The 24179-nt window shown below is 41.6% G+C and overlaps 1 protein-coding gene across 5 annotated transcripts in view; it reads right to left on the minus strand.

Moving 5' to 3' along the window:
* Positions 1-24179, minus strand: part of UNC13B (unc-13 homolog B) — a 247584-nt gene that overhangs the window by 162204 nt on the left and 61201 nt on the right. For all 5 annotated transcript variants that reach the window (XM_055293824.2, XM_055293823.2, XM_055293821.2 and 2 more), the window contains exons 3-6: positions 21062-21161; positions 12739-12856; positions 11496-11619; positions 6015-6088 (exon numbers count right to left, since the gene is read on the minus strand). In XM_055293824.2, the coding sequence (XP_055149799.1) occupies positions 6015-6088; positions 11496-11619; positions 12739-12856; positions 21062-21161 (416 nt within the window). The remainder of the gene's footprint in view (positions 1-6014; positions 6089-11495; positions 11620-12738; positions 12857-21061; positions 21162-24179) is intronic.

Consider the following 24179-nt stretch of genomic DNA (forward strand, 5'->3'; position numbering starts at 1 on the left):
TGACAGGATCAAATTCACACATAACAATATTAACCTTAAATGTAAATGGGCTAAATGCTCCAATTAAAAGATACAGACTGACAAATTGGATAAAGAGTCAAGACCTATCAGTGTGCTGTATTCAGGAAACCCATCTCATGTGCAGAGACACACATAGGCTCAAAATAAAGGGATGGAGGAAGATCTACCAAGCAAAAGGAAAACAAAAAAAGGCAAGGGTTGCAATCCTAGTCTCTGATAAAACAGACTTTAAACCAGCAAAGATCAAAAGAGACAAAGAAGGCCATTACATAATGGTAAAGGGATCAATTCAACAACAAGGGCTAGCTATCCTAAATATATATGCACCCAATACAGAAGTACCCAGATTCATAAAGCAAGTCCTTAGAGACCTACAAAGAGACTTAGACTCCTACACAATAATAATGGGAGACTTTAACACCCCACTGTCAACATTAGACAGATCAACGAGACAGAAAGTTAAGAAGGATATCCAGGAATTGAACTCAGCTCTGCACCAAGTGGACCTAATAGAAATCTACAGAACTCTCCACCCCAAATCAACAGAATATACATTCTTCTCAGCACCACACCGCACTTACTCCAAAATTGACCACATAGTTGGAAGTAAAGCACTCCTCAGCAAATGTAAAAGAACAGAAATTATAACAAACTGCCTCTTAGACCACAGTGCAATCAAACTAGAACTCAGGATTAAGACACTCATTCAAAATCGCCCAACTACATGGAAACTGAACAACTTGCTCCTGAATGACTACTGGGTACATAATGAAATGAAGGCAGAAATAAAGATGTTCTTTGAAACCAACGAGAACAAAGACACAACATACCAGAATCTCTGGTGCACATTTAAAGCAGTGTGTAGAGGAAAATTTATAGCACTAAATGCCCACAAGAGAAAGCAGGAAAGATCTAAAATTCATACCCTAACATCACAATTAAAAGAACTAGAGAAGCAAGAGCAAACACATTCAAAAGCTAGCAGAAGGCAAGAAATAACTAAGATCAGAGCAGAACTGAAGGAGACAGAGACACAAAAAACCCTTCAAAAAATCAATGAATCCAGGAGTTGATTTTTTGAAAAGATCAACAGAATTGATAGACCGCTAGCAAGACTAATAAAGAAGAAAAGAGAGAAGAATCAAATAGACGCAGTAAAAAATGATAAAGGGGATACCACCACTGATCCCACAGAAATACAAACTACCATCAGAGAATAATATAAACACCTCTATGCAAATAAACTAGAAAATCTAGAAGAAATGGATAAATTCCTCGACACATACACCCTTCCAAGACTAAACCAGGAAGAATTTGAATCTCTGAATAGACCAATAACAGGCTCTGAAATTGCGGCACTAATTAATAGCTTACCACCCAAAAAAAGTCCAGGACCAGACAGATTCACAGCCGAATTCTACCAGAGGTACAAGGAGGAGCTGGTACCATTCCTTCTGAAACTATTCCAATCAACAGAAAAAGAGGGAATCCTCCCTAACACATTTTATGAGGCCAGCATCAACCTGATAGCAAAGCCTGGCAGAGACATAACCAAAAAAGAGAATTTTAGACCAATATCCCTGATGAACATTGATGCAAAAATCCTCAATAAAATACTGGCAAACCGAATCCAGCAGCACATCAAAAAGCTTATCCACCATGAACAAGTGGGCTTCATCCCTGGGATGCAAGGCTGGTTCAACATATGCAAATCAATAAATGTAATCCAGCATATAAACAGAACCAAAGACAAAACCACATGATTATCTCAATAGATGCAGAAAAGGCCTTCAACAAAATTCAACAGCCCTTCATGCTAAAAACTCTCAATAAATTAGGTATTGATGGGACATATCTCAAAATAATAAGAGCTATTTATGACAAACCCACAGCCAATATCATACTGAATGGGCAAAAACTGGAAGCATTCCCTTTGAAAACTGGCACAAGACAGGGATGCCCTCTCCCACCACTCCTATTCAACATAGTGTTGGAAGTTCTGGCAAGGGCAATCAGGCAGGACAAAGAAATAAAGGGTATTCAATTACGAAAAGAGGAAATCAAATTGTCCCTGTTTGCAGATGATATGATTGTATATCTAGAAAACCCCATCATCTCAGCCCAAAATCTCCTTAAGCTGATAAGCAACTTCAACAAAGTCTCAGGATACAAAATCAATGTGCAAAAATCACAAGCATTCCTATATACCAATAACAGACAAACAGAGAGCCAAATCATGAGTGAACTCCCATTCACAATTGCTTCAAACAAAATAAAATACCTAGGAATCCAACTTACAAGGGATGTGAAGGACCTCTTCAAGGAGAACTACAAACCACTGCTCAAAGAAATAAAAGAGGATACAAACAAATGGAAGAACATTCCATGCTCATGGATAGGAAGAATGAATATTGTGAAAATGGCCATACTACCCAAGGTAATTTATAGATTCAATGCCATCCCCATCAAGCTACCAATGACTTTCTTCACAGAATTGGAAAAAACTACTCTAAAGTTCATATGGAACCAAAAAAGAGCTCACATCACCAAGTCAATCCTAAGCCAAAAGAACAAAGCTGGAGGCATCACGCTACCTGACTTCAAACTATACTACAAGGCTACAGTAACCAAAACAGCATGGTACTGGTGCCAAAACAGAGATATAGACCAAGGGAACAGAACAGAGTCCTCAGAAACAATACCACACATCTACAACCATCTGATCTTTGACAAACCTGACAAAAACAAGAAATGGGAAACGGATTCCCTATTTAACAAACGGTGCCGGGAAAACTGGCTAGCCATATGTAAAAAGCTGAAACTGGATCCCTTCCTTACACCTTATACAAAAATTAATTCAAGATGGATTAAAGACTTAAATGTTAGACCTAAAATCATAAAAACCCTAGAAGAAAACCTAGGCAGTACCACTCAGGACATAGGCATGGGCAAGGACTTCATGACTAAAACACCAAAAGCAATGGCAACAGAAGCCAAAATTGACAAATGGGATCTAATTAAACTAAAGAGCTTCTGCACAGCAAAAGAAACTACCATCAGAGTGAACAGGCAGCCTACAGAATGGGAGAAAATTTTTGCAATCTACTCCTCTAACAAAGGGCTAATATCCAGAATCTACAATGAACTCAAACAAATTTACAAGATAAAAACAAACAATCCCATCAACAAGTGGGCGAAGAATATGAACAGACACTTCTCAAAAGAAGACATTTATGCAACCAACAGACACATGAAAAAATGCTCATCATCTCTGGCCATCAGAGAAATGCAAATCAAAACCACAGTGACATACCATCTCACACCATTTAGAATGGTGATCATTAAAAAGTCAGGAAACAACAGGTGCTGGAGAGGATGTGGAGAAATAGGAACACTTTTACACTGTTGGTAGGACTGGAAACTGGTTCAACCATTGTGGACGACAGTGTGGCGATTCCTCAGGGATCTAGAACTAGAAATACCATTTGACCCAGCCATCCCATTACTGGTTATATACCCAAAGGATTATAAATCATGCTGCTATAAAGACACATGCACACGTATGTTTACTGCAGCACTATTCACAATAGCAAAGTCCTGGAACCAACCCAAATGTCCAACAATGATAGACTGGATTAAGAAAATGTGGCACATATGCAGCATGGAATACTATGCAGCCATAAAAAATGATGAGTTCATGTCCTTTGTAGGGACATGGATGAAGCTGGAAACCATCATTCTCAGCAAACTATAGCAAGGATAAAAAACCAAACATTGCATGTTCTCACTCATAGGTGGGAACTGAACAATGAGAACACTTGGACACAGGAAGGGGGACATCACACACTGGGGCCTGTTGTGGGGTGGGGGGAGAGGGGAAGGATAGCATCAGGAGATATACCTAATGTAAATGACGAGTTAATGGGTGGAGCACACCAACATGGCACATGTATACATATGTAAAAAACCTGCACATTGTGCACATGTACCCTAGAACTTAAAGTACAATAAAAAAAACAGAAAGCAAAAATCTGATATGCAGTTGGGAACCACAGACCAAGAACCATTATTATTAGAACTTATAAAATTCCACAATTTTTGTATAAGTTATATTTGGTTTTTAAATTGTTTTAATCCCTTCTTCCAATTCTGCATAATGACACACAGTAAAGCCTATAAAATGAAAAGTATAACATGCTTCTTTACTAGGAAAACAAAGATGATAGCAGTCTGAAAGGCTGAATACCACTCCACAGCCAGGCTTGGGAAGAACAAAAACACAAAGTAAAGTACATGCAAAGATAGCACAAATGCTCGGAGTTACTAAGTGGAGAAGGAAGACTGGAGCTTTCAACAATGAAGAAAAGTTAGGATGTTGGTGTGGACATGAGAGGAGTTATACAGCTTAATAACAGAAAGCCTACCAAGAATAAAGGAGGTAACAGAAAACCCTGAAAAGAGTAGATGTTGCTTGTCCCAAATGCCATTTCTTCATCTTTCATTTAACTCACTGTGGGTTGAACTATGTCCTAAAAGACATGTTAGACTTCTAACCCTAAGTATCTGTGAATATGACCTTATTTAGAAACAAGGTCTCTGCAGATATATCAAATTAATTCAATCACTGGTGTCCTTACAAGAAAAACGGAAATTTAGACACAGACACACAGAGACAGGAGAATGCATTGTGAAGACAAAGACAGACACACAGGGAGGCACGTGACAACAGAGGCAGATATTAGAATGATACATCTACAAGCTAAGGAACAGCAAGGACTGCCAGCAACCATCACAGATAGGAGAAGGGTACAGGATGCTTCCTCCTTCAGAGCCTCTAGACAGAGCTGAACTGATCCTGCTGACAGCCTAATTTCAGACTTTCAGTCTCCAGAACTGCGTGAAAACAAATTTTGGTTGCTGTAAGTCACCTAGTTTGTGGTACTTTGTTATGGCAGCTGTAGGAAACAAATACAGTCATCAAACCACTGCATTTCGGCTTTCTGTACTAGTCTATGGATGTATACTTGTCATCAATCACCAAATCCAATAGCTCTATTTCATAATTCACTTGATTTAACATGTGATACTGTCAAGAATTTCTGCCTTGAATCTCTTTTTCTCTTTGTTCCAAGAATCTTTCCTGGTTATCTTATTCTTTCTCTTTAAGGTTGCCCTTTCTCCATCTCTTTTGTTTCTCAGAATTCTATGTTTAAGGTTTCCCAAGATTTTGTTCCTGTTCTTTAATACTGTCTCCATATGCTCTACCTGAGCAAGTTTTTCCATTCCTATGACTTCAATTGTTACTAATATAGTAATGAAGCTCTATGCGTACAGCTCCCTACCCCATTCAAACCTCAGCTTCAGATTATCTCATGAAATTGTTTATCAAAAATTTCTGCTGAAATATCCTCTGGCACTCAAAGTATATCTTATAATCAGACCCATTTTTTAGTAGCCCACATGTCCAAAATAAACAAATTTATCATCTTTTCCCTCCATCAGCAATAACAAAAACATTCTCCAATCCTGATGCCCCAGGTTGAGCTGAATGCGTTCTCTTATACACACCAGCCACATCTCTGGAGATAAGTTAGGACCAGCAAGACCAAACAATGCAATAGTCTAAACATCCTCAAAAACAGGACACAAATAAGAATAATATCCAAAAACCTGAGAGACAGTAGAAGCAAAAGAAATGCCTCCAACTCACAGGTGTAACAAAAGAGGACAGATTCCCTGGTACAAGCTCCCTCCCTAAGAGTCTATAGCCAGACTAGTACCACAGTATGCGAGAGTGGGAAGAATAGAATAAATGGGAGATGGAACCTTCTAGTGACATTTCAGGCAATCTTCTAGCTGCCTTTTTTCTTTAATGCAATTTAAATGATTTCATTCTCAGGACAACATGCTCTTGGGCCCCTCCCTGGGCAACCTATAAAGAGCATTGGAGATTTTCCCCCATCTCTCTATACTGCAAATAAGGCTGCTCCTACCTCATTGTCAGCTCCCAAGGCATTGATTTGCTCCCATTTGTAGGTCCAATATCTGGCTTCCTCCTCTGGGATATCTACCATAAAAAAAAGAAGAAGAAAAAGAAAAGAAATCACATCAGCAGGTAATAAACCATCAGCAGATAATACTTTACTCTGTCTAATGACTGAAGTCAGAGGGTGGTAGTGATGCACAGTTTTAACTGGTGGTTTGGTTGTCATGAACATTATCTTTACTCTTCACAAAAACCAATACAATGTACTGTTATTCCCACTGTTATTTTGTAGATGAAGAAGCTGAAGCTCAGAGAGGTAAAATAATGTGGTCAGGGTCACAGTTTATAAAGAGATGAGCCATGATTCAAACCATGGTTTGTATGATTCCAAAAACTACATTCTTTCAATGTAACCATATTACCTTCCCCTCAGCAAGACCAAAACCATCCAAAGGATTAGCTTAGAAGAAAAGTTACATGCTGAGATATTGAGATGCTCAAAATTCAAAGGTTTTCTCCCCAAAAAATTAAAAGTAGAATTACCATGTGACATAGTTCTCCCACTTTGGATTATACATATGAAAGAAGTGAAAGCAGGATCTCAAAGAGATATTTGCACACCCAAGTTCCTAGTAGCATTATTCACAATAGCCAAGAGTTGAAGCAACCCAAGTGTCCACTAATGGATGAAAGGATTAACAAAATGAGAAATTTACAATGGAGCATTATTCAGCCTTAAAAGGAAGAAAATCCTGCCACATGACATAACATGGATACACTTTGAGGACATTACACTAAATGAAATAAGTCCATCACAAAAAAAGACAAATACTGTATGATTTCACTTATCTAAGGTAACTAAAGTAGTCAAATTCACTGAAAAGAAAGAATGGTGGTTGCCAGTGGCTGTGGGGAGGGGGAAATGAGAAGTTGTTTGATGGCGACAGAGTTTTAGTTTTGCAAGGTGAAAAAGTTCTGGATATCTGTTGCACAACAATGTGAATGTACTTAACACTAGTGGACTGCACACTTAAAAATGGTTAAGATGCTAAATTTTCAGTTATGTCTCTTACTGCAATTAAAAATTTTTTAAAAGAAGCTATTAAAAAATATTCATAGGTTTTATGCCTGGAAAATATTAGATGCCCAAATATTTGTTAAGTGAGTCTCTAAGTGAAAATATTTGAATTCTTAAAAAATAATGGTATAATGGTATATCCTCATTTCTAAATATTTTAAATTGACTATAACAACTTCTCCACAAAACTCACCTTTTAAAAACATCAAGTATGACCATCTAACCAGCACTAAAGAGAAACACTCAGGCAATATATGGATCATATCAACTTCAGAGACATTTAAACAGATACACTTTCTAGTAGCCACATGAACAAAGCAAATATAGCCCTTTCCTTTCTCCTTTGTTCCACCTGTCCAAAACTTCAGCTCCTTCCCTTCAACTAGCTCTTTAACAACTGGTAGCAATATTTCAAAGTCTTATTTAAAAAACACACACACACCTTCAAATAGTCTACAACGTAATTTGTATAGTGCTTTCTCATCCATATGGTACATCCATAAAATGGTATACTATGCACCTGTTACAAAGAAGGAGAGTGGGAGGTGCAAGGTGGAAGAGGAGCTGCTGCTGCTGCAGGTCTGTATGCTCTGATGTGGGATGATTCACCAAGATATATTAAGTGCAAAACAGCAAGGCACAGGGAATGTGTTAGAATATGCTACCATTTGCGTTTTAAAAAGAAGATCGTGGTGTGTGTGTGTGTGTGTGTGTGTGCTTATATTCAGAAACTGACTCTGGACAGATACACAGGAAAGTATTAATCGTGGTAGCCTATAGGAAGAAAATGGATTTCTGAAGGGACTTTTCACTGGATAACTTTTTAAACCATTATTAATTTATTCCTGCCTCACTCCACAAAAATAGTTTTAAGAAGAAAAAATATAGAGAGATACAAGCATGTTTATCGCAGTGCTATTTATAACAGTACAAACTTCAATCAAAATACCCAACAGGAAGTGGTTAAAAGTGTTATACAAATAGTTAAAATTAAAAGCCCAGGCTCTAGAGTCAGACCATGGCCAAAATACTTAAATACTCTCTGTCTTAGTTTGCTTATCTCTAAAGTGGGAAATGATAGTTGGGCCTGCCTCAAAGGACTGAAATGAGGATTAACTGAGCTAACATATGTAAATACTTAGTGACATGTCCACCAACACAGAATAATTCACCATAAATGTTACTTTGTTATTACTGATTTTTTTTTGAGACAGAGTCTTGCTCTATCGCCCAGGCTGGATGGCAGTGGTGCAGTCTTGGCTCACTGTAACCTCCATGCCTCCTGGGTTCAAGCGATTCTCCTGCCTCAGCCTCCTAAGTAGCTGAGATTACAGGTGCACAACACCTTGCCCAGCTAATTTTTTGTATTTTTAGTAGAGATGGGGTTTCACCATGTTGGTCAGGCTGGTCTTGAACTCCTGACCTCATGATCCACCCACCTCAGCCTCCCGAAATGCTGGGATTACAGGTGTGAGCCACCATGCCCAGCCTTGATTTTTAAATAAAGTCAACCACTAAAAGTAGAAGAATAATGTCTATTTTATATAACATTTGTAACTATGTAATTAGTGAGTGAAATCAGTCAAAAAGTAATACAACATTAAAAAAACAACCACTTAAAGTCTCTGGAAATGGTCCTAAGTGCATACAGCAAAAGAAAAAACATTTATTCAAGAATATCTACTAAAATTTGGTGAAAATGGCCAATATCTGTGGTATTTGAACCAAGACCCACTCCCTCCAATTGATTTCCCCTTCACTTGCAGCTTGGTCTACAGTCCCACAAGAAAGACTTCCTTTCTATTTTTCTGAAATAATAGTTGTTCTGAGTTTACTTCTTTCTGAGCTAGCTGGAAAATCATGTCATTTTTGCTAAAATCACCATAGGATACAAGATACAAATACACTGAGATCATAAAACAACAGCAATAACAATAGGATATGCAAATATCAATAATAGGAACACTAAAAAATTAAAATAAAACTAATAGAAATCAACTAAACTAAAACAAGATACAGTTGCAGGAAGTCAGGGACCCCAAATGGAGGGACTGGCTGAAGCCATGGCAGAAGAACATAAATTGTGAAGATTTCATGGACATTTATTAGTTCCCCAAATTAATACTTTTATAATTTCTTATGCCTGTCTTTACTGCAATCTGTGAACATAAATTGTGAAGATTTCATGGACACTTATCACTTCCCCAATCAATACTCATGATTTCCTATGCCTGTCTTTAATCTCTTAATCCCGTCATCTTTGTAAGCTGAGGTTGAATGTTGCCTCAGGACCCTGTGAGGATTGCGTTAACTGCACAAATTGTTTAAACAATATGAAATCTGGGCACCTTGAAAAAAGAACAGGATAACAGCGATGTTCAGGGAACAAGGAAGATAACCTTAAAGTCTGGCTGCCTGTGGGCCGGGCGGAACAGAGCCATATTTCTCTTCTTTCAAAAGCAAATAGGAGAAATATCGCTGAATTCTTTTTCTCAGCAAGGAACATCCCTGATAAAGAGAATGCGTCCCTAAGGGGAGGCCTCTGAAATGGCTGCTTTAGGGATGTCTGTCTTTTATGGTTGTAGATAAGGGATGAAATAAGCCCCAGTCTCCTGTAGTGCTCCCAGGCTTATTAGGACAAGGAAATTCCTACCTAATAAATTTCGGTCAGACCGGTTGTCTGCTCTCAAACCCTGTCTCCTGATAAAATATCATCAATGACAATGTGTGCCCAAAACTTCATTAGCAATTTTAATTTCGCCCCGGTCCTGTGATCTCGGTCTGCCTCCATTTACCTTGTGATATTTTATTACCTTGTGAAGCATGAGATCTCTGTGACCCACACCCTATTCGTACACTCCCTCCCCTTTTGAAAATCACTAATAAAAACTTGCTGGTTTTGCGGCTTGGGGGGCATCACGGAACCTGCCAACATGTGATGTCTCCCCCAGACACCCAGCTTTAAAATTTCCCTCTTTTGTACTCTTTCCCTTTATTTCTCAGACCAGCCGACACTTAGGGAAAATACAAAAGGACCCACGTGAAATATCGGGGGCTGAACTTCCCCCGATAAGATACCATACAAAATAATCAAAGATTAACAATTGGGAACTACAAAAGACTGCCAAGGATGTGCAGAAACAGGCACTCTCCAGATATAATTTATAAGACTATAAATTGGTATAACCTTTTGGACAAGGAACTTAGTAGATTCCATAAAAAGTAATGATGTACACACCCTTTGATCCAGCAATTCTACTTTAAGAAATTTATTCCAGACTCAAAATGGACAAAGATATACAGAGTTGTTAGTTAGCAGTATGTAACATTAAAAAAACTGAAAAGACCTACATGTCAATCAATAAAGGATTACTTAAATAAATTATGGTAGGCCGGGCGTGGTGGCTCACGCTTGTAGTTCCAGCACTTTAGGAAGCCGAGGTGGACAGATCATTTGAGGTCAGGTGTTTGAGACCAGCCTGACCAACAGGGTGAAACCCTGTCTCTACTAAAAAATACAAAAAATTAGCCAGGTATGGTAGCACAAGCCTGTAATCTCAGTGACTCGAGAGGCTGAGGCATGAGAATTACTTGAACCCAGGAGGCAGAGGTTGCAGTGAGCCAAGATCATGCCGCTGCCCTAAAGCCTGGGCAGAGCAAGACTCCATCTCAAAAAAAGGAAAAAAAAAAAAAAGGATAAATTATGGTAGAGTCATCTGTTCAGATGAATAAGATAGATCTTAAAGTATAACATGGAGCGATGTCCAGGATAAATGTCTCAGTAGTTTGTAAAATACTATATATCAGTATATACATATTATATAGAGTACGATCCAAAGTTTGCCAAAATAAGTTTTTGGAAAATAAATATCATGTGTCTAAACCAAAATACAAGAATGTTAACAGTGGTTTCACACTGGGGAATGCAAGATTAAAGGAACTGGGAAAATAAACTTTTCCATGTACATTTCCTTACTATTTGAATTTTTATCATAAGCATGTATTGTGATTTAATTTACATTTTAAATTATTATTCTATTTATCAGTGCTATTTAATACTTAAATTAACAAATTGGAAGGTATATATAGTCACTTCAAGACAATAAATGTTTATTTTCAAAATAATAAATCTAACAAGCAAATATTTCATATGTCATTATAATAAATAGTCACAGAAAATTAAATGAGTTGAAGAGAATGCTTTTTAGTGTAGATTCTTTAATGAGCACTATTCTATATTCTACTCTGCACCATTCCCTGGGTGAAGTGTTATGAGAAAGAGAGTGAATGAAGACAGAATATCCTCAAAGGAGATGGCTGAGGTGACAAAATATACATTAATGAAACAACTAGCAAACAATTCCAAACAATATGGTAAAAATTATTAAATAGTTTTAAAATTTTACTCACCAAAAGGCAACTCAAATCTTGTATCAAGCAAAATTTTATGAGGAGTTGGGTTTCTAGTTCCACAGATCTCATCGTCTTTCATTAACGTCTCTGCCTCCAATGTGGACCATTCCCCAGGCCCTTCCTAGGAAACAAAGATCTAAGATTAAAGTTTAATCTTTCTTGGCTCCCTCTTAGTTCAAGAGTCAGGTTTTTTTCTCTGAAGTTCCTTGTTTGAGCTTCTGAGGGCCATTCACATCCTGATAAGGCAAACATGCCGCTGTCATCACCTGCCTCCATGGCATGTGGCTTCTGTTTTCCCTCTTTGGTGGGGACAGCAGCTTTCACTGTGCTCAGCTCTGCAGGTCTAATGAGGACAGAATGTCTGGAGTACCATACTCTCAAACTAAGTACATCTGTGGATCAATACATAACTTGCACAGTTCTTAATGACTGTGTCACTGTTTCTAGTCAGTAAAAAGCTACTAACATTGCTGGCTAAATAGGACTGAACTGGGGCAGCAATGAAAATGAACTGCCCATCTGCCTGGGGGAGTAGAGACTTAGCTAGAACTAAAAGAAATACAGAAAATAGAGGCAACTTCAACTTCCCCACTCCCAGAGAAAACTCATGGTCCATGTTAACACCAAATAGGAATATAACAGATTTTATCCAGATCCAAAGTGGGGAAATGATGCTGAGTTATGGTCTAGTCTAGGAAAGTGAGGCAAGAGTTCAATCCTAGAAATAATATATAGAGACAATGTGAATACAAATTGCCAAGCCTGGTAGTTCCTTAAACTCTGTCAGGCTTACATGCAGAAGAAGGGCACTGAAAACTAGTTCCATGGAGATTGGTAACTCAAAGAAACAAAGCAGAGAATAGCCAGCCAGCTGGCTGAGGAAGTTTAATGGGACTCCTTCCAGGGCAGTGACTTAGAGGAGAACATAGAAACCACAAGTACCCTAAGTAAACACACACACCGACACACACATACCTCAGAAGGGGCTATCTACCTGATAAGGCTGAAGAGGTGCTGTGGAGCCTGTGAGTTCAGTCACAGGACACAGGGTAGGCCAGACTTAAATAAAATCATCTGAACCTTCAGGTGAAGTTAGGAACTGGCAGGTTGCATGCCCTCTAATTAGAAAGGGGGAGGAATAATCCAAGATGCATGGATGAATATTAGCTAAAGTGGAGCTAGCATGGGGAGAAGTATGGGCTGGGAACCATACTTCCAAACAGACAATGCAATGACTGACCTCATCCGACTGACGAATAGTCTTCAGTGCAATCCACACAGTCCCCACCATGGTGTCCCAGATCAGTCCTTTGTTCCATACCTCCACACTTAGACCCAGGTCCAGGCGACTAATCTCACTAAGGGAAAGAGGAAAGCCCTTTGAGGAAAGCTAGACAATATGAAAGAAACAACTACATCTCCTGTTTTGCTAAACTTTGAATGCTTTCTCACCAGGATCCTGTCTTCAGGAAAAATCAAAATTTCCCAGAATGCCACGACCATTTTTAGGCTCCAAGAAACCTATGTAAGGTATCCATAGAAAACTGCCTTTGTTACAGTTAAATAAGTTCCAGAGACCTGCTGCTGTACCACACAGTGCCTCCAGTTAACAATAAGGTATTGTGCACCTCAAAATTTAAGAGGGTAGATTTCATATTAAATGCTCTTAACACACACAAACAACAAAAAAAAGGAGACACAAGTAAACTTTTAGAGGTGATAAATATATTTATTACCTTGATTATGGTGATGGTAACACAAGCATATACATGTCTAAATTATATACATTAATTATGTACAGTTTTTTATATACCAATTAAACCTCAGTGGGGATGGGGGGGAAAAAAGAAAGAAAAATGCCTTTGTTTATCCATTCTTTCCACTTTGGAGATACAATCATGATTAGACTAATGCAGTTTCACACAATATGAGGCCAAGTAATAAGGACATTATTGACAGGCTTGCCTGCCAATTTCCACCCATAGGCAACAGTTTTATATGTTTTATTGTTAACTAACACTGCTTCAACTTAAAACTATACATTGTATACAGAAAACTTTTAGGAAAGGTAAGTCTACTTTACAAGATTTATGAGGCTGGGCATGGTGGCTCAAGCCTGTAATCCCAGCACTTTGGGAGGTGCACGGATCATGTGAGGTCAGGAGTTTGAGACCAGCTTGGCCAACATGGCAAAACCCTGTCTACTAAAAATACAAAAATTAGCTGGGCATGGTGGCGCATGCCTGTAATCCCAGCTACTTGGGAAGCTGAGGCACAAGAATCACTTGAACCCAGGAGGCAGAGCCAAGATCACGCCACTGCACTCCAGCCTGGGTGACAGAGCCAGACTCCATCCCCACCAAAAAAGCCAGGGGGAGGGGGGGATTTATGAAAGGGAGTCCAGGTAGAACTAGGGTCCCTGAAAACATATAAGTTTGATAGGAACACGAGGTCACAGGCAAGTGAGGGGCTCTAGAGTGTGCTAGTTCACACCACTCAGTCCCTGGAGACTCATTAATCATTATTAAGCTAGGCACTGTCACTTACAAGCAAAATTATTACCATGGGATAATGATAAATATAATGATTTTCCTATAATAATAACCAGGGGAAAAAATTAAAACAGAAATCATTCCATAAAGAGCCAGATAAGCACTATTTAAAAGCAGTATCATACATGCTTGAATATCTGCTTGGAAGGACTAACTCAAACATAATCCCAGTCTTAAACTAGAATATGCAAATAGTACTTGTGTTAATGCTAAAAACATTCTCCAGAAAGCTCTTATTGAAACACAAGGTTACTTGAGGGGTAATCCAAGAAAGATGAGAAAAGACCCAATTCCAGCAAAGAAAGCAGAAAGGCATTCTCAGGAAAACAACAGCTATTTATCACAAGTAGAAGCTTCAAGTTTGTACTTTAGAGAAAGCTTGGGTTCCCTGTTGTGCTATAAAATAAATGTTCTCAGAATCACAAGTTTGAGATGTAGAATGACAGCCACAGAATTCATGTCAGGTGTTGAAAATGAATAAAGCAAAGAAAATTTATCCCTTTTATATAAATATAATACAGCATAGAATGTACTGAGTTAATTTATTCATTTAATTAGCATTTCCTGAGCACTTACAAGACGTATGACTTGGTGCTTTGGAAAAGAAATATAATATAGGACTCAGTTTTTGTGTCCAAAAACTTCTAAGCTATCTGGAGAGCTGTTCAGAGCCACAAAGTAGATGAATAAGCCTAGCCACTAAGTTATAGTGTTCACAGTGGAGAAACTAAGCTTTTTGTCACATAATTTAATTCAGCCTAATTAACCAATTAGTTTTGGAAAATATATGTGACATCCTCAAATCCATTGGACTTATCCGTCATTTGAATATGGAATCGAAAAATTGCTTGGGCCAGGTGCAATGGCTCATGCCTGTAATCCCAGTATGTTGGGAGGCTGAGGTGGGAAGATCACTTGAGCCCAGGAGTTTGAGACCAGCCTAGACAACATGGCAAAACCTAGTGTCTCCAAAAAAAATCTTTTTAATTAGCTAGACATGGTGGCGTGTGTCTGTAGTCCCAGCTACTCAGGAGGCTGAGGCAGGAAAATCATTTGAGCCCAGGAGATCAAGGCTGCAGTGAGCCAAGATGGTGCCACTGCACTCCAGCCTGGGCAACAGAGTGAGACCCTGTCCCACAAAATAAAGAAAAAAAAGAAAAATTGCTTGGGGATACATACATAATATTCCCAAATCAACTCCCAAATAGCATCTCAAGCCAACAGACAGAAGAAATAGCCAGAGGTCTTCAACAGCTTGACTTGAACAGATAAAGAAGAAAATCTGTTCTTCAGAGAACTCTCTGGGGAGAAGGCCCAAACAATGAGTATATATTCTATAAGAAGCTTCTCATCCCTTCCTTCCTTCCTTCCTTCCCCTTCCTTCCTTCCTTCCTTCCTTCCTTCCTTCCTTCCTTCCTTCCTTCTTTCTTTCTTTCTTTCTGTCTTTCTTTCTGTCTTTCTTTCTGTCTTTCTTTCTTTCCCTCTCTGGCCCAGGCTGCAATCTACTCCGCTTGCTGCTGCCCGCGCCGCGGACTGCCTGGGACTGCCGGCGCGCGCCACCGCTGCCTGCCTTTTCTCCTTTGGATGCAGGCACGCATTCGCCATCTTCGCCACGCTGGTCGCCGGCTCCTGACGCCGAGTGCTCTGCCCGCCTCAGCCTCCCGAGGAGTGCGGTGGCGTGGTCTGGCCTCGCGGCAGCCTCTACCCCCCGGCCGCCTGCCTTGGCCTGCCGGGGTGCTGGGATTGCAACCCCTGCACGGCCGCCGCCCCATCTGGAAGGTGGGGAACGCCTCTGCCCGGCCGCCCCGTCTGGGAGGTGAGGGGCGCCTCTGCCCGGCCGCCCCGTCTGGGAGGTGAGGAGCGCCTCTGCCCGGCCGCCCCGTCTGGGAGGTGAGGAGCGCCTCTGCCCGGCCGCCCCGTCTGGGAAGTGAGGAGCGCCTCTGCCCGGCCACCCACCGTCTGGGAAGTGAGGAGCGCCTCTGCCCGGCCACCCACCGTCTGGGAAGTGAGGAGCGCCTCTGCCCGGCCGCCCTGTCTGGGAAGTGAGGAGCGCCTCTGCCCGGCCACCCACCGTCTGGGAAGTGAGGAGCGCCTCTGCCCGGCCACCCACCGTCTGGGAAGTGAGGAGCGCCTCGGCCCGGCCACCCACCGTCTGGGAAGTGAGGAGCGCCTCTGCCCGGCCACCCACCGTCTGGGAGGTGAGGAGCACCTCTGCCCGGCCACCCACCGTCTGGGAGGTGAGGAGCGCCTCTGCCCGGCCACCCCGTCTGGGAAGTGAGGAGCGCCTCTGCCCGGCCACCCACCGTCTGGGAAGTGAGGAGCGCCTCTGCCCGGCCTCCCATCGTCTGGGAGGTGAGGAGCGCCTCTGCCCGGCCTCCCATCGTCTGGGAGGTGAGGAGCGCCTCTGCCCGGCCGCCCCATCCGGGAAGAGGTGAGGAGCGCCTCTGCCCGGCCGCCCCGTCCGGGAAGAGGTGAGGAGCGCCTCTGCCCGGCCGCCCCGTCCGGGAAGAGGTGAGGAGCGCCTCTGCCCGGCCGCCCCGTCCGGGAAGAGGTGAGGAGCGCCTCTGCCCGGCCGCCCCGTCCGGGAAGAGGTGAGGAGCGCCTCTGCCCGGCCGCCCCGTCCGGGAAGAGGTGAGGAGCGCCTCTGCCCGGGCGCCCCGTCCGGGAAGAGGTGAGGAGCGCCTCTGCCCGGCCGCCCCGTCCGGGAAGAAGTGAGGAGCGCCTCTGCCCGGCCGCCCCGTCCGGGAAGAAGTGAGGAGCGCCTCTGCCCGGCCGCCCCGTCTGGGAAGTGAGGAGCGCCTCTGCCCGGCCGCCCCGTCCGGGAAGAAGTGAGGAGCGCCTCTGCCTGGCCGCCCCGTCCAGGAAGAAGTGAGGAGCGCCTCTGCCCGGCCGCCCCGTCCGGGAAGAAATGAGGAGCGCCTCTGCCCAGGCGCCCCATCCGGGAAGAAGTGAGGAGTGCCTCTGCCCGGCCACCCATCGTCTGGGAAGTGAGGAGCGCCTCTGCCCGGCCACCCACCGTCTGGGAAGTGAGGGGGCCACCCATCGTCTGGGAAGTGAGGAGCGCCTCTGCCCGGCCGCCCCGTCCGGGAGAAAGTGAGGAGCGCCTCTGCCCGGCCGCCCCGTCCGGGAGGAAGTGAGGAGCGCCTCTGCCCGGCCGCCCCGTCCGGGAGGAAGTGAGGAGCGCCTCTGCCCGGCCGCCCCGTCCGGGAAGAAGTGAGGAGCGCCTCTGCCCGGCCGCCCCGTCTGGGAAGTGAGGAGCGCCTCTGCCCCGCCGCCCCGTCCGGGAAGAAATGAGGAGCGCCTCTGCCCGGGCGCCCCATCCGGGAAGAAGTGAGGAGCGCCTCTGCCCGGCCGCCCCGTCTGGGAAGTGAGGAGTGCCTCTGCCCCGCCGCCCCGTCCGGGAAGAAATGAGGAGCGCCTCTGCCCGGGCGCCCCATCCGGGAAGAAGTGAGGAGCCCCTCTGCCCGGCCGCCCCGTGTCTGGGTAGAAGTGAGGAGCTCCTCTGCCTGGCCGCTCCGTCTGGGAGGTCTACCACGGAGGCCAGAAGCAATGTGGGGGCTGGACGTGGTGGCTCACGCCTGTGGTCCCGGCACTCTGGGGGGCGAGGCGGGTTGATCACTTCGGCCTAGGAGTTCGAGACCAGTCTGGCCAACTTGGCGAAACATGAAGAATACAACAGACAAACCAACCAACCAACTCAATGACAACAAAACAGGTCTACCCTGGAGTCATACTCTAATTTTTTCTATTTTCCTCCCTTTCTGATCCTTTATCCCACTTTCTTTTTCTTCCTCTTCCTTCTCCCTCTTCTTTGTCAAATGGAGGATTGAGTTATTATCACTGATCCATATAAAGTCCCTCTCTCATTTATTTTAACTCCCACCCCCATTTCTATTCCCCGACTTCCCATGTGCAACCTTTCTAATAGGTTTGATACGCATCTTTTTGTTTGTATGTATTTTTAGAAAATGTTTATTGTTTTTGTATGCAAAAAAAAATTAATAAAAAAAAAGAAAACTAAAAAAAAAAAAAAAAAAAAAAAAAAAAGAAGCTTCTCATCTCACCTACATTTGCTCAGCAGGTCCAGCTAAGAGAGGTCTGAGAGCTCTATTTATGCTTCATACCCAGGACCCTAGGGAAGTTTCTTTTCTGTTAATTCAGTCAACAATATACATAAACACGTGTATAGCAGACTCTGGGCTACACAAATTCACACAAATAGTGAAGATGCCCACCTTACCCTTAAGAAATGAACAATCTAGTCCTAAAAACAAGATATGAAAATATTAAAAACAAATAATATAAGAAATACCAAAATGAATATTAGATACTGCCACATAATACATCATGGAGAAAGAAAAAGGAGAACGGGAGATAGGAAATCAGCACTGGAGATTCCGGTGACAAAAGGACAGGGTAGTAGACTAAGTTCTGCAAGGAGTGAACCAAAAAAAACAAGTAAATAAATAAAATAGGACAGGATAGGAGGAATAAAGAGTAGGAGGAGCAGAAAAGTAGAGAAAGTAGCTAATAAAACCCACGTGTAAAAGAAGAGAGGGCAAAATTCACACAGTATCTCAACATGGGAGACAAGAAGAAAATTCACACATATCACAGCAGGGTTGAAAGGGGAAGCGCTATGGGAAATTGGAAAATAAACACATAAGAATAATGCTAGCTATGCTGATGAGAGGCTGCAGAAGATCCCTGTGCCTCACATGACGGGAACAGTTATAACTGGAAATGATGGTTATAGCCAACTGGAAGTGCTAGGTTTATAAACCATAGCCAGGACTATGGCTAACATACTGGTATGGAAAGAAACTTTCATAAACCATTTGTAGCTGACTCTGTACACTGCACGTGTAAAGAATGAAAGAGGTGCTCTCAGTCTCATATCACTGTCACTGAGAGAGGGAATAAATGAGGCTTATATAATCTTGAGAGAGAAGCAACCAGTAAGAAAGAAACATGACACCATTGGCCTCCTTCTCTTTGAAGCCCAGTTCTCCCTCAGCTTCCAAGACACCATTATCTCCTGGCTCTCCTACCTCTCTGTTCAATCCTTTTTAGTTCCCTCTGTCCCCTCATTAAATGCTGCCACTCTCCAGCTTCTATCCCAGTCCCTTTTTTCACCATACACATTCTCTCCCTAAGCTTTCTCATCTTCACCTACGGCTTCAACTGACCAAAATATTTCTCCAAAGCAGACTTCTTCCCTGAGTGCGGCTTTAGGTTTCTAACTATCTTCTGTACCTCTCATCCTTCCTATCTGTCCTATAAGAATCTCAAATATAAGATTGTCCATAACTGATATTAATCCCTATCCTGGCCGGGCGCAGTGGCTCACGCTTGCAATCCCAGCACTTTGGGAGGCCGAGGCGGACGGATCCCGAGGTCAGGAGATCGAGACCACGGTGAAACCCCGTCTCTACTAAAAATACAAAAAATTAGCCGGGCATGGTGGCGGGCGCCTGTAGTCCCAGCTACTCGGAGAGGCTGAGGCAGGAGAATGGCATGAACCCGGCCACTGCACTCCAGCCTGGGCGACAGAGCGAGACTCCATCTCAAAAAAAAAAAAAACCCTATCCTACTGAATGGCATACTACCCACCCCATCTTCCAAGAAAATCTTTTGGTTCTACTTCCTGAATACCTTCTATTCATCCTTTTCTATGTCTTCTGCTATTGTCCTAGCCCAAAACCTCATAATCTTTGCCTTTAACTATCACAATAATGGTCCTATAGGAAGCAATATAGGCTGGGTGCAGTAGCTCACACCTGTAATCCCACAGCTTTGGGAGGGCAAGGCTGGAGGATTGCTTTAGCCCAGGAATTTGAGATCAGCCTGGGCAACGTAGTGAAACCCCATCTTTACAAAAAATAAAAACATTAGCCAAGGTGTGGTGGTACATGCTTGTAGTTTCCATTACTCAGGAGGCTAAGGCAAGAAGATCGTTCAAGCCCAGGAGTTAGAGGCTGCAGCAAACTATGATCATACCACCACTCTAGGATGGGTGACAGAGTGAGATCCTGCCTCAAAAAAAAAAAAAAAAGCAATATATTAAGAGCCCAGAGGATTGGAAATGTCTCCCCTTAAAAATAATAACCATCCCTATGTCCCTCTGAGCTGCACTATAAAACATGCAAATCGATTTCAGTTCAGTTTCAAATTTCACAGCAAATTTCAGTACGTTTTCTCATTCAGCCCCTTCATGCCCACCTCCAACTCCCAAAAAAAACAAGCATAATCTTCTAAGAAAGGAAGACCTTTACAGATAAGGAAACTAGTGCTCTATGAAGCTAAATGATTTGCCCAGTCCTTCAATATATTCTATACTTTTCTCCCCTTTTCTAGAACAGGAACAAAAAAATCGTGAAACTAAAGGGGACAAAAGAAAGAAATATCAAGTTTTTAAGGCCAAAGTTTAATTAAAATCATAATATACTAAACTTTGTCATACACGAGAAATTCTACTAATATTTATTCATTTTAATTAATTGAATATAGGACATTTTACTCCGTAAAGCAAAAGGATTATAAGCACAGAAATCTTCAGCCTCTAAAACAGATGACTGAGGTACACATGAAGATACAGTCTCTCACATGCACGGCCACATTCCTTCAAAGAGCTTTCTGAGAATCAAAGAAAGATGAAGTTATGTTTAATGTCATGCTAAGTCTGTTGTACTCTATTCTAATTCTGACCACTGAGAAAATCTGCCTATGTAGTTTTTCACCAACACAAATCAATTGGGAGTTTACCTGCATTATCATTCATCTCTAAGAACAAATTACGAATCCATGAGAAAACAAAAGTGCAGTTGTGCTTCATGTACCATGAACCTCACTTATTTTTAAAACTCCGCAGTTTTCAAAAGAGTATTTAACAGTGCCAGTACATTTTATAAATCTCAAAAATACACAAAATCTTCTAATTGTTTCATCCAATGCAATTCCCTTAAAAAGATTATGAAATATGTAGGCACACTGCTGCTGCAAAGTACTTACAACATGAAATCCTGTTCCCAGGAAGGCTGATCACCACGAACTGCTACAGTTGTGCTCTTCACATTCTGTACTTTCAGGGTCACATATGTGTTAAATTTATCTTTGAAAAAATACAAAATGGAGACATAATACTTAGTGTTCAGACTGTTACCCAATCTCACAAAACCCTTGGAATTAAGCAATATAGAAATTAAAGTATTACATGTGCAGGAAAAAATTAAGCTATATATTGTACAATATAGCCTCATTCAAGACATACCAGAGTTGCCAAAATTATAAAACTACATACTATCTTCAAGAGCATAATCTAAAATACTATTTTTTAAATTTTAAGAAATTTTATATATGACCCAATAGATATGCATACATACACACTCAAACTGAAACAGATTCATGAATGCCAAGATATGATACATTGGTATTTCCTGTTCTAATTTATTTAATCTATTACAATGTTAATCCTAACCTACTATGTTAATTATATAGCCCACTTGCCGTCTGGGGGGAAAAATCCAAATCTAATTGATCTACTAGGAAAGATAAGGTACACAAATTTAATAAAATGTAGAAAGAGAGAAGTACCAGAAGGAAAAAAGAAAAAGTGATAAAGAACTGCAGAGCTGTTAACAGGGACAAAAGTTGAGGAAAAATCTTCACAGAGAAATTAGATTTCAAGCTCAATCTATTCCGTTTGGCCTAAAGCACAAGTTACATAAAAAGAAATCTTTTTTTTTTTTTTTTTTGAGACAGAGTCTTGCTGTGTCACCCAGACCGAGTGACACATGATCTTGGCTCACTACAACCTCCACCTACCAGGTTCAAGCAATTCTCATGCCTCAGCTACCCAAGTAGCTGGGATTATAGGTGTGCGCCACCATGCCCAGCTAACTTTTGTATTTTTAGTAGAGACGGGGTTTCACCACGTTGGCCAGGCTGGTCTCAAATGCCTGACCTCAAGTGAACTACCCATCTCAGCCTCCAAAAGTGCTGGGATTACAAGCATGAGCCACCACGCCCAGCCAAAAAAAGAAATATTATCACAGAGTTGAGAAAAGGAAATGCTCTAACCTGAGAGTTGACTACTAAACAAGCTGATTACTAAACAAAGGTGGTGGCCTGAAACTTCAAACTCAGGCGTCTCACGTAATTCTTACTACAGCACATTTGGCACTCACCTCACTACATCCACATCAGCCATGATTAGGGGCATCGAATTGAGGGTTTGCTTTTCTATGTAAGAAATTAATCCTAATGTTATACAATGAAAAAATAGCAAACTATCACTTTGACTCATCAAATTGGCAAACATTGCTTAACATGATTAACTAATGTTAAAGAAGATATGAGAAAATGGGACCTGTCACACACTTTCAGCTGAAGGTAAGTCTTTCTTTTAAATATCATTTAAAATGGTGTGGTTTTATACTTATCAACATGGAAAATTTATAATTATATTAAAGATACATGAGGATAGGCGCCTGTAGTCCCAGCTACTCGGGAGGCTGAGGCAGGAGAATGGCGTGAACCCCGGGGGGCGGAGCCTGCAGTGAGCCGAGATCGCGCCACTGCACTCCAGCCTGGGCGACAGCGAGACTCTGTCTCAAAAAAAAAAAAAAAAAAAAAAAGGCCCATACAAGGGGAATCTCCATCCATATCCAGTAGTAGTAGTGCAGTAGGCCACTGAGCTATGTTTTATATCACATTATTTTGTACTCCACCCCAACATCCAATCACACATAGCTGACCAGACCAAGAGTAAATAACCGAAGAGCAGCCAATCCATGAGCTGGCCAAAAGCTGAAACAAACCTGATTCCCTCTCAAAAGATTTTAAATAGGGTAAAAGGATAAATAATGACAATTGGTGGTTGGTGCTGAAGCTAAAACGAAGGGGTATAAATTCCATTGAGGCAGCTATTATGGGTGCAAGATGGGTAAGCATAGAAAACCAGCTGGGAGAGAAACAACAGAGCAGATTCCCAGAAAAAAAGAGCCAGCAGAGAGAGAAAGATAAAAACCTTTAAAACAAGAAACTGCTCAGAAACTGCTTTCATTACTGTTGCACCCAAGGTCCAGTTTTTCAGGTTTTCTTGGGTTCTCAAGCATATTCATATACTTCCAGTAACCCTCCAGCTCCCCTCCCTTCTTCCCCAGCAGTACCAGATGAAATCTTCCTAATGTGACAATCAAAATTAAGGAAATGCATATTAAAATAAGGAAATACCATTTTTAATCTTCAGATGGACAGAGATTTTAAAGTTTCATATCGAATGTTGATAAGGATTTGGAAAAATAAATGTTCATAAACTTTTGGTCTCAGTATATATAGTAAAAACTTGCAGGAGAATAATCTGGCAGGAGTTACCAAATTTTTAAAAATATATATATATACTTTTGACCCAGAAATTCTACTTCTGAATCCAGTACATAGACACATTTGCAAAAGCAAGCAATCAGAAGTACACAAGAACATTTATTGTTTATAATAGCAAAAACTTGGGAACCTAAATATTAATCAAGTATTAATCAGGGACCTATTAATCAGGGTACAAATCTGCAAAAAAATTCTGTACAACACCTTAAAAGAACGAACCAGACACACACATACACACACACACACACACACACACACACACACTTTCATGATGTGTTGCTGGGGGGGAAAGCAGGTTGCATAAGATATGTTTCACATGGTCTATTTGAATATTTTAAATTTTAAGAAATTTTATATATGACCCAATAGATACATATACACACGCTCTCAAGCTGAAACAGGTTCATGAACTGCAAGACATGATACACTGATATTTCAATATTTATCCACTACACACTGGGGCCTGTCATGGGGTGGGGGACTGGGGGAGGGATAGCATTAGGAGAAATACCTAATGTAAACGACGAGTTGATGGGTGCAGCAAACCAACATGGCACATGCATACCTATGTAACAAACCTGCATGTTGTGCACATGTACCCTAGAACTTGAAGTAAAAAAAAAAAATTGTTTCCACTAATTGTCAATATTTATCCTTTTACACTATTTCAGACTTTTTTCTGAGAAAAAGTCGGAAAAGTTATATCAAAACCTCTAAATATATAGTTATTATTGGGAAGTAGAAT

This window comes from Symphalangus syndactylus, chromosome 9, assembly GCF_028878055.3.
Source record: "Symphalangus syndactylus isolate Jambi chromosome 9, NHGRI_mSymSyn1-v2.1_pri, whole genome shotgun sequence".
Classification (NCBI taxonomy): domain Eukaryota; kingdom Metazoa; phylum Chordata; class Mammalia; order Primates; family Hylobatidae; genus Symphalangus; species Symphalangus syndactylus.